This window comes from Mandrillus leucophaeus, unplaced genomic scaffold (assembly GCF_000951045.1).
Source record: "Mandrillus leucophaeus isolate KB7577 unplaced genomic scaffold, Mleu.le_1.0 Scaffold159, whole genome shotgun sequence".
Classification (NCBI taxonomy): domain Eukaryota; kingdom Metazoa; phylum Chordata; class Mammalia; order Primates; family Cercopithecidae; genus Mandrillus; species Mandrillus leucophaeus.
Genome location: NW_012101576.1, coordinates 5307472 through 5319402, shown reverse-complemented (window position 1 = coordinate 5319402; position 11931 = coordinate 5307472). Strand labels below are relative to the sequence as shown.

The 11931-nt window shown below is 40.1% G+C and overlaps 1 protein-coding gene across 1 annotated transcript in view; it reads left to right on the top strand.

Annotated features, from left to right (window-relative positions):
* Window positions 1-9126, top strand: part of LOC105536434 (complement component receptor 1-like protein) — a 77430-nt gene extending 68304 nt beyond the window's left edge. The window contains exons 7-10 of the mRNA XM_011975844.1: window positions 261-363; window positions 2707-2792; window positions 4858-5085; window positions 9053-9126. Of these exons, the coding sequence (XP_011831234.1) occupies window positions 261-363; window positions 2707-2792; window positions 4858-5085; window positions 9053-9120 (485 nt within the window). The 3' untranslated portion in view covers window positions 9121-9126. The remainder of the gene's footprint in view (window positions 1-260; window positions 364-2706; window positions 2793-4857; window positions 5086-9052) is intronic.
* Window positions 9127-11931: the final 2805 nt, after the last annotated feature.

Below are 11931 nucleotides of genomic sequence, written 5' to 3'. Positions count from 1 at the left end.
CACAGTGTGTCAGCCGCCTCCAGAAATCCTGCATGGTGAGCACACTCCAAGCCATCAGGACTTTTCACCTGGGCAGGAAGTGTTCTACAGCTGTGAGCCCGGCTATGACCTCAGAGGGGCTGCGTCTCTGCACTGCACGCCCCAGGGAGACTGGAACCCTGAAGCCCCCATATGTACAGGTGCCTTGACTCTCTGGCTTCCAGATTGCTGTTTCCCCCTCACATGGAGGTCTTACTCCTGTTGTTTTATTTTTCTTCTAGTGAAATCCTGTGATGACTTCCTGGGCCAACTTCCTCATGGCCGTGTGCTGTTTCCACTCAATCTCCAGCTTGGAGCAAAGGTGTCCTTTGTTTGCGATGAAGGGTGAGTGTGACCCAGAGTTGAGACCCAGGACTCAGTGTGGAGAATCACTCCCCTGAGATCAGGGGTTAATCCAAACCAGGAGCCGACCTAGTAGATAAGAAGTACCCAGAGAGATGAATTTATGGAAGGGTAGTTTAGAAATAAGGATAGGGACTAAGTGGCACCACTTTCAGAAGACAATGAGAAAATGGCACATACAGCTCAATGTCAGGTACAAACCTAAATACAGTCACTGATCTTGAGTCCACAGTTGGAACTTGAAATGAATGGGTATGTATTTATTTGGAGGCAAAAGAACATAATTTTATAAAATGTATACTAGAGAAAAAAAGATGAGTAAGACGAAAATTGTTTGCCTCATAATAAGGCAAAGGTTGTTTTAGGAAACTTAAAACCAATCAAAAGTGAAATCTGTAATAGTGTATGGATAAGTATAACCCAATTACATATCTTCATGTCAAGAATGGCCAGTGTAATTGTTTTGATGCAAGATTTTTCTCAGCCACTTTGCCAGCTGGTGACCTCTGGCCAGAAACAGCCCTGCCCAGGCCTTGCTCGGCCCAGGATCAACGCAGGAGACACCCCATCTACTCGACCCTCCCAGGCCGTGCCTGGCTTGGGCTCTGATGCAGATCCTGTGGCTGCCACGACTACATGCTCAGCCTCTGGCAGGAGGGGGTGTGTAGTGAGCAAGTGTGGGTTCTGGCTGGCTGCCCCAAGCACTGGCACAGGAGCGGGCTCCGTGTGGGGATTGCGGCTGAACCAGTCACGTTGCACTGAAGGAAACGTGGTGGTGCCCAAACAGGGGTCCCCACAACCCCAAAGCCAAGAGGGGGTGTTACAGCATGCTAATAGCTCTTAGCATTTGATAATGCCTGCAGCCCAACAGATGGCGGTGTGTTAACAACTCTGTCAGTCCCATCGCCCTGCCAGGCCTGCGTCTCCAGGGCTGACTTGACCTGCTGCTGCTTCCTGTTGCATGGAATAGCTGCCCTCCCCTGGGAGAGGGCAAAGGGTCACTGTATTACAGCCTTCTTCGTACCTGCGTTTGGTGGGTCCTGAGTTCTCTTCCTGCAGCCAAGAAAAAGAAGGTTATGCTAACAATAGAAGGGTGAGGAGGGTGGAGAAGAGTTTTATTGAGTGACGAAACAGCTTCTCAGGGGAGACGAGACACGAGGGTGGACCCCAGATGAAGTCAGGGGGTCATTCTCTCAGTGTGGCTGGTTCTGGGGCTTTTATGGACTCAGAATTGGAAGTGTGTATTAATTTGTTTGTGAGTGTGCAAAAAAGGCTAAAGCAAAGCCACCACTCAAAGGTGGGCACAACAGTGCAAAAAAACCAATTATGGAAGAGCAGGTATATGTGAAATAGATGAAGAGTGGGGATCAATCAGAGGCAAGCACACCCAATGGGAAGAGAGGTTCTCAAGCCAGTCCATGGATTTACCTGGAACTTGTAGCGAGGCTTTAAACTGTCTTCAGCTTGAAGGTCGGGTTTCATCGGGATCCGCCCCATCTGCCTAGGATTTGTCTGCCTCCTGCTTCTACCACTGCCAAGTGAGGTATTATTCATTGTTTATGTGTATCCATTATTCTTGGTACACCATGAGTCTGGGGGGATAACTAGATTGAGCAATTAAGGAGTTATCTTTAATAATTTCCAAGGATTTTTTGGCATTTACAAAGTCCACCACCTAATAATGATTTCCAATTCCAGAACAATTTTAGATTTCAGAAGGGAAGCAGGATTCAATAGTAAGTTAGGCTTTTCAGGGTGGCAAAGACTTTCCCCCCGACCCTTCTTTGTTTGTTAGAGCACGTGGTTCAGCATGCTTCTGTGAGCCTCCTCTGGCCCATTATATTTGGAGTGGCAAGAAAAACAATGGCTGTTCTCTTTCCAGATGTTCCTGGCTTTGCTTACCAAATCGAGAGTTGTTCTGCCTCATGACCCACTAATGAGAATAAGTGGGATGTCAGACAGCCATCAGTGAAATATGACACCTGAAGGTTATGGCTCTTGTGCCCATGGAGAAGTCTGGTTCTGTGTTCATGCCTTCTGTAGGTGATGCTGGGCTATGAAGTTTACATGGCACATCAGCTCTAATTGCTTTGCCAGTCACAGGGTACTATGGTTCTTTAGAATAAATTGGCCTTTGAGTTTCTGCCAGCTACTGAAGAATTCAGATCCCTAATGAATTTAGACTTTTAGCTGGGCCGGAACCTAAGAACCAAATGATAGTCAAAGAGGAAATGGTAGTGAGGAAGCTGAGCATCTATTAGTGAAGAAATCAAGGGAGAGATGGGAATTGCTCACACATTTGCTACCACTTTTTTTTTTCTTTAGGTTCCGATTAAAAGGCAGGTTTGCTAGTCATTGTGTCTTGGCTGGAATGAAAGCCCTTTGGAATAGCAGTGTTCCAGTGTGTGAACGTGAGTAGAAAGAACTATGTAGTTTGGATAACTCTCCTTATTTTTGTTTTCCAGTGTGTTTACTGCATGGAATCACTTGTTGTCTGGATCTTTACTTAATTAAATTTCGGATAAAAATACTTCTTTGTTGGAAGAATTTCAAGAAGCATCTTGTAGGACTTCTCTGACATTTGTTACTAATCTGTAAATCACTTAGTTTAATGACAGTGTTTAATGTTGTGTGGAATGTGTGGCAAGAAACTAGATGACATAAAGGTGCAGCACGTTTTAGTTAGTCATTTATTTTTAGTTTTCTTATAAGGAGTAATCTTTCTTAATTTTTTTTTCCTTTTTGAGATAGTTACCTAGGACAGACTGCAGTGGTGCAATCACAGCTCACTGCAGTTTCAATGGCCTGGGCTCTAGTGACCCTCCCACTTCAGCCTCCCAGTAGTTGGGACTGCAGGTGCATGCCACCACACCTGGCTAATTTTTTATTTTTTGTAGAGATGGAGTCTTGCCATATTGCCCAGGCTGATCTCAAACTCCTGGGCTCAAGCTATCCTCCCACCTTCGCCTCCAAAAGTGTTCGGATTACAAGTGTGAGCCACCATGCCCAGCCAAATTTTTATGTTCTTTTATCCCCTCGCATATCATAAACAGTTTAGTCAGCTTATTTTTTAGCCGGCAGTATTTAATGACATAGGGCTTCCCATGTGCTAGGACTTTCCATGTGTAGAAAAAGCAATGAAGAGTAAAAGAATAGTGAAGACACCTCCCTACTTTCCTGGAGTGTATTTTCTTGTTGGGAAGCAGACTAAGAATGATAAAATAAGTAATCAAAATTCTAAAAATTGTAATATATAAAATGATAGTTAAATAGGGATGTTATGGAGAAAATAAAACAGAGTTATATGATAAATTAGTACAGGGGAAGGAGCTGGGATGATGAATCAGTGTCTGAAATGATGAGGTGTCCTAAGTTTCCAAACCATCTGCTTAAATAAAGTATGTCCAAATTCAGAAAGAATTCAGAAACTCTTAGATAAAAGTATATGTTTGACATACTAAGACATTACTGATTTACCCTATTCTGTCTATTAAAGCAAGGCAAGAATTTTTTAAACCTTTTTTTTCTTATTGGAAAATGTTTAATTTGCATTGTGTTAAAATAACTTACAGAAATCAATTCGAATATTTTATGGTGAGTATTACGGTGAAGAACAGTGAATACCTGAGGAAACTCAAGTATCCAACAAACTCAACCTTACAGAGACATATAAAGCTGGAAATAAATATATAAACAAACTTAGGAAAACACAAACAGGTAAAATTCAAGCATAAGAAGTCAATCATTGTTTGATGTACTAAGTCTTTTTTATACATATAATTCTGATAAACTTGGGCGTCTCTTCCTAAATTCATATCAAATTAGAAGCATCAAGTGCTTTTAGGGAAGGAACTGTTCTAAGCAGACTAACAGGAGGAGGAAGAAATGATGGCTAATAATTTGGAAGAAAGAAAAAAAGGCTCTTTGGCACCATTTAATCTGGGTAAAAAGAGCCTTACCAATGTAGTCTGATGACGCCATTGGAAATTTGGTGTTGGTCCTGATGATAATGGTCTTGAATCACCAAGAAACATTTACATTGCTAAAGATGATAGTTCATGATTATTAACGTTCATAGATTTCCTTGGAACTTATGGTCTCCAATGGCCAAAACTTTGTCTGTCTTGAACCTCATTGTCAACCCAGGAATCTTACTATGCCTGATTTAAAGTAGACAACCAAATGGGCGTTTTTAAAAATATAAAAAAATAATTACTTTCCAAATTCATTATGAACATAGCTACCTAGATGGTCCAAAAACACTGTCTTTGGCCTTTTGCAATAAACTGTAATTTAGGTCTCACATCACTTAGTTGCCTCTCAACAAAAGCCTTACAGATTTAAATTCTATCCACCTTAGTTATATTCTTTCTAAAAGAAAAAAAATTATACTCATAGCACAGTCACAGGTCACTAATATTTCAGTCATCTTAAGTGAAACTCTAATGGAACTTAAAGCTCTTGTTTTCTTTCTAGAAATCTTTTGCCCAAATCCTCCAGCTATCCTTAATGGGAGACACATAGGAGCTCCCCTTGGAGATATTCCCTATGGAAAAGAAGTATCTTACACATGCGACCCCCACCCAGACAGAGGGATGACCTTCAACCTCATTGGGGAGAGCACCATCCGCTGCACAAGTGACCCTCAAGGGAATGGGGTTTGGAGCAGCCCCGCCCCTCGCTGTGAACTTTCTGTTCCTGCTGGTTAGTACCTGCTTCCACATATCCTAAACGGGTTCAGAATATCTAGGTGAGAACCTCCATATTTCTATAGTGACAGTCATTTTTGCTTGTGAAAATGGCTTTGCTATGAATGTCAGAGACAGAACTACCTCCCAAGTGAATGACAAATGGGTTCTAGTAGGCACACTGTGTCTCAGTTGTTGGTATTCTGATGGTCCTTGGGGTGAGCAGTGTGGGATGGTAAGGAGAGAAGGGGGTGGACAGTGAAGAGAATTGGTGAGGTCCAGATTTTGTAGAGAATATTTTCAAAGTACTGAAAACAAATGCTAAATAAAATACTCTTTTATTCTACCTCTACTACGAGTTGTCTTTATCCTGGATAGATGGATGTGCTGCACGAAAAGTACACAATGATGACGTAATTTACTTCAGAACTGATAATACTATAAAAGTAATTTAAGAAACTCAGATGTAGGGATTTATACTTTTTATGTTGTTTCCAAGGGTTTGTTCAAGTCACTGACTATATTTAGTTGGTCCTTCACCTCACCATTAACAAAGGGAACTCAGGAGGCCCTGGAGAAGCAGAGTTTAAGACTGTACTCTTAGCCTCCATAGCTCTTTCCTTTGATATATTAGTCTGGCTTTAAATGACAGTACCTGGCAACTGTAGATGCATTTGTGGCTGTGACTGCCTGCACAAGCTCTATCCTCCAGTAAGGACAGAAGAGCATTGAATCATAAAAGTTGTAGACTTTTTAATGTGTTTTTTTGAGATGGAGTCTTGTACTGTCGCTCAGGCTAGAGTGCAATGGCACAAACTCAGCTCAATGCAACCTCTGCCTCCTGGGTTCAAGCAGTTCTCCTGCCTCAGCCTCCCAAGTAGCTAGGATTACACCCGCTTGCTATCACACTTGGCTAATTTTTGTATTTTTTAGTAGAGACGGGGATTCACAATGTTGGTCAGGCTGGTCTCTAACTCTTGACCTCAGGTAATCCACCTGCCTCAACCTCCCAAAATGGTGGGATTACAGGCATGAGCCTGGTGCTGACTTTTTTGACCTGTTGGCTAATTTGACTTAGAATTTCTGTGGTTGAAAAATAACGCAGTAGATAGATAAGAAATATATGGGAAACACAGCAAAGGGTTAATAGTGTTATCTTACAGGTAGCAGTAGTGGTGGTTGTGGTACTATTTGTAAAAATTACTATATAATGAATACTTAGTACCACCGTTAAAAGATAGATAGGCTGGACATGGTGGCTTATGTCTGTAATACCAGCACTTTGGGAGGCCAAAGTGAGAGGATCACTTGAGCCCAGGAGTTCAAGAGAAACCTGGGCAGTATAGCGAAACTCTGTCTCTACAAAAAATAAAAAAATTAGCTGGGCATGGTAGCACATGCCTGTAGTTGCAGCTTCTTGGGAGGCTTAGGTGGGAGAATTCCGAGTCTGGGAGGTCGAGGCTGCAGTAAGCTGAGATCAAAACACTGCACTCCAGCGTGGAAAATAGAGCAAGACTCTGTCTCAAAACATACACATACACACACAAACACACAAAAGATAGCTTCTAATTTAATTACACAACAACCTGTGAGGAGGGTAGTATTCTTATTATCTCATTTTATAGATGTAGAAACTGAGACACAGAGGGTTTAGGTAATTTGTACAAGACCACAGAATGGGGTAGCCTGGCCAAGCAATCTACTTATCTGTAACAATAAATAACAATATTTAACTTTAACAATAAATAAATGGTCAAAGGATGTAAATATATCATTCAACAAGAGAATATTTAAGTATTGTCATAATAAAATGGAAAGTTATCAGGCCAAGGTCCCAAACACCAGATAATGGGCAATTCTTCAGTTGGTTGAAGGAGATACAACAAAGAATCAGAATGGGCCAAATAACTATTAACCAGCAGGTTCTTGGAACTCAGAGCTTAGTGTAGACTCCTCGTGAATTGGGCTGAACCACTTAGGAACTCCTTTTGTCTCTCTGAACTATGACTCAGACTAAAAGCAGTCCCCTTTGCCTTCTTGTTCCTAGTCTCTTTACCCTATCTAGTCTTCGCCTTTGACATCTTACTGCTTTGTAGTGAGAAGAGGCAAAGAAAGTTTCATGATCTTAGAGACCATCAAAACAGAAAAAATAAAACCCAGTATTTTCCCCTAAGGCTTGGGATAGATTACTTAAGATACCAGTCCTAGGCCTTCCTAAAATGGAAGATGAAGAACTAACCTGGGGAGGTGGTCCAGGCTTGGAGTGACATGCCATAGAGGGTTTTGAGAAAGAATAGCAATCCAGAGAGAAAAAGGAACCTCTGAGTACTAGCATCAGAGAAGGAAGAATTTCTTGGGATACTCAGATCCCCTATCTTCCCATTTCAATGGCCCAGTTACGTCAGAGGCCCGATACATTTCAACATCTTCCTCAGAGCAAGGGGTAATCGCCAGGTCCCCTTTAAAGTCAGAATTAATACATATAACCCATATTTATGCTGTCTCAAGAATAATTAGCATGGTGTTGCATGCTAGACAAATAAGTTCAACTCCAGGAAACATGTTAAAACTAAGAGAAGTTTCTACTTGAATATCTTCAGAGAGGCTTAAAGAAAAATTAAACTATGTGACACTCATTAAAATGTCCCCAAATCCTCTTTACCCATTTCCATTACCCAGTGTCCCATTCATTAAAGCAACTGCTTTCCTAGAGCCTAGTTTCTCTCAGTTCCACCCAGACTGTCTCTCAATATTCTCCCCACTTTCTGGACCTTCTTAGTTCACAAGAAGTCTCCATGCCATTTCTAAGGTAAATGGAGTTTCTTCAGTTCTACATAGTTCAATGCAACACAGCCCTGAAAGTTTCTGCAGGGAAATGCAGAAACTATCTTAGGATGCAAGATTTAGAGGAAGGGTGTAAATATCTTTCTACTTTGACACACAAATATACAGAAACTGTTTAACCTCACTAGAACTAAAGAAATGCAAAATAACAAGGTACCATTTTTTAAAATTGTCCATTAAAAAGGTTTTTATGTGAATACCCAATAAAAAGTAAGGATGTAATGTAATGAATATTGTTGTATGTTGAAGGTACTATTGTACATTGGCAAAATCTATTATGAAAAACAATTATGCAATGTATGTGGACAATAATACAACTATTCCTGCCAGTTAGCCCTCCTAGAACTCCAATCTAAGGAAATAATGTAAAATATAAAATATTTTATGCATTTTATTAAGGGTTTCATGAGAAAGAAAACTAGAAATAAATGCACAATAGTAGTCATTGAATACACTATGATGCATCTACTAGATTATATTAGTTTGTCTTTGTTGTAGTTTACATTTCTAGTATATAAATATGTGAAAATACACGTATAAGAAAATATACCAGAAGAGAATGTATCAAAACATGTTTTGGGCACTAGGATTTGGGATGATTTTTTTTTTAGTTCTGTATTGTAAGTTTTCTTCTATAATTGTATTACTTTTATGACAAAAATATTAATTTTTAAAAAGCCTTCTTGGCAGTGGCTCACACCTGTAATCCCAGCACTTTGGGAGGCTGAGGCGGGTGGATCACGAGGTCAGGAGATTGAGACCATCCTGGCCAACATGGTGAAACCCCGTCTCTATTAAAAACACAAAAATTAGCTGGGTGTGATGGCACGTGCCTGTATTCCCAGCTACCCAGGAGGCTGAGGCACAAGAATCCCTTGAACTGGGAGGCAGAGGTGGCAGTGAGGTTGCACCACTGCACCCCAGCTTGGCGACAGATTGAGACTTTGTCTAAAAAAGAAAATCTTCTCTGAGTACAGAAGGTAAAATGAGAGTATGTGAGTGAAATCAATGACTTTTAAAAACAAATATTAGTCTGAGTCCTGAATAAAATTCAGGATAAATTGTCACTGGCTGAGAAGTCCTGTTCAATTATGTTGCATGCCAGAGTGATGTTTTTGTGACTTCTGTCTTCGTTTTAGGTGCAAATGACGCTCTTATAGTTGGTAAGTTTTATGAAGGGTTTGCTGAGGAATTCTGGCATCCTTAACAGTAAGTACCTACTTATAATGAATGAAATGCAAAAAGAGAGATTAAAATATCTTGAGTTGTAAATTCAACTAGAAAGAAAATCATGATGAGTTTAGGCCAGGATATGGTGGAACTGGCATCATCATATGCCAGGTTACTGAGTAACCTTCCTCAAAGGTTCTTTACTATCTTTGAACCACTACAAATGCATAATCATTCAACAGTGTCAAAAATAACTTATTTGAATGTGGTGGGAGAATGAAGCTTCTTCTTTGGGTTATAACCTGGAGTATGCTTCCAGATGGTGATTGTGCCCATTTGCACAAATAGAAAGCCACAAGATCAGTCTTCTGAGCCCATATCTGTGATCTGCCTATGTTAGAAGAGTAGTTTTGTAATAGAGTTTGCTTCCAAGGGAATTTCTGTGGCATGGTATTCTTACATCCCTTTTTACACATCTGGACACTGAGACATGGAGGGTTTAGGTAACTTGCCCAAGACCACAGAATGGGGTAGCCTGGGTCTACCTACCTGTGGAGACTGTGCACTTTAACAATCAATAAATGGACAAAGGACCTACATATATAATTCAACAAGAGAGAAAATTCCAGTATTGTCACAATGAAATGCCTGTGTGTTAAGCCTTAGGCAAGACACACGGGCAGGGCCATGGAGAGCTGATGGCCAGCTGCCCTATCGTGGTTCTCACTTACTTTTGGAAAAGTTGATGTTGGACTAAAGGTTACAAAACAGCTCAGATCACACCTTAACTATAATAACCCTGTGGGAGTAAGACTAATACTATAGAAACCCAGAGTAAAGCAGAATGTATAGTTACATCTAAAAAAAAAAAAAAAAAGCATTGGCAATCTATAGTGGGACTGGATACTAAGACAGAATTTAAAACCTATGAGTTATATTTTCCATGCATGTAATTACCTTGTTTTACTGCCTAGGCACTATATCCGGTACGATCTTCGTTATTTTAGTCATCATTTTCCTCTCTTGGATAATTCTAAAGTACAGAAAAGGGTAAGGGTAAGTATAGCCATATTATCCCAAGAAATGTAAACTGTTGATATCCTAGTTTTGCTAAGACATTGCAGACACTGACCTCTAAGCCCAGATCCTATCATAGCACTAGAAGTTTGATTGGGTCACTTATGGCACACATAGCCTGCCAGTGGGGAAGAATTGAGACTTTCCATTGGGTATTTCAATATATAAACAAATACTTTGTAAACACAATTAACTTTTTTTTTTTTTCTGAGACAGAGTCTTTCTCTGTCACCCAGCCTAGAGTGCAGTGGTGCGACCTCGGCTCACTCAAACCTCCACCTCCCAGGTTCAAGGGATTCTCATGCCTCAGCCTCCTGAGTAGCTGGGACTACAGGCATGTGCCACTACACCAGGCTAATTTTTGTATTTTTAGTACAGGCAGAGTTTTGCCATGTTGGCCAGGTTGGTCTCAAACTCCCGACCTCAAGTGATCCACCCGCCTCAGCCTCCCGAAGTGCTGGGATTACAAGCATGAACCACTGTGCGAGGTCACTATTAACTTTTTACACTTGAAAAAAAACTTGCAAAAATTAAGATCTGAATAAAGAAATGTCTTTGACAGGAAAGAAAACATACGCAGCTTTTGTAATGGTTGATTAAAGTATAACAACACCAGTGAGGCCAGAATCAATAATATCAATGTTATAAGGTTGATGAGCAAATTCTATACCCATAAAAAACTGAGGGCCAGGCTTGATGCCTCACGCTTGTAATCCCGGCACTTTCAGAAGCTTAGGTAGGCAGATCATGAGGTCAGAAGTTTGAGACCAGCCTGGCCAACACAGTGAAAACCCATCTCTACTAAAAATACAAAAACTTAGCCAGGTATAGTTGTGTGTGCCTGTAGCCCCAGCTACTTGGGAGGCTGAGGCAAAAGAATCGCTTGAACCCGGGAGGCAGAGGTTGTGGTGAGCCGAGATCGCACCACTGCAACCCAGCCTGGGCAACAGAGCAGACTCCGTCTAAAAAAAATAAAAATAAAAAAACCTGAATTTGTAACTTTTAAGTGAACAGTTTTCTATAGGAAATATTCTAAACAATGCAGTTTCCTACAACAAACTATACAGCAATTGAAGTTTTTGTATTTCACAGAGATGCCAATACACTTTTAAAAAGTAGTTTGTCATAGTAGATCTTGCTGTAAACAACCTAGTCAGGAACTCAATTTCATGGGAAAATAGTGAATTGGTTGACATTTAAATTTAAATCATTATCCTTCCTAACTAATATTCTCTATATTTTATGGCTTGACATATAAATATTCTTTGCTCTTTTCCATTACAAAAAGAAAAGGTAAGTAGCTTGGCACTTTCCCTTTACAAAGTACTTGTGTCAATACATTTTTCTCTTAAAGTTTCCTATTAAGTACCACTATAATTTGTGAGTTAATGTTAAAAAAAAATTTACTAAGTCTGATTTAAAGAAGTTAGGGCTTCTAATTTTTTGTATCTATATCAGTCTCTAGTTGAAACCACACAGGGAAATGATTATCTCTTCCTCTTGAAAATATTAAAGATACTTTAATATCTTGAACATATTTAAATATCTCCACCCTTCTAACTATGTCATTCTTCATTCCTCATGGCCCATTCCTTGTTAATCAACTACAGTTGATTAACATGACTCAATACACATTTATAAAATTATTTCCTTAGAAATTATTATCTTGTATAATCTAAGCAACCTCAGAGCATATACCATTTCTTCATGTTTTCCATCTCGTAAAACCTGCCTCCTATTTTTTTCATACTCTTTTAAAGTGTAATGTCCA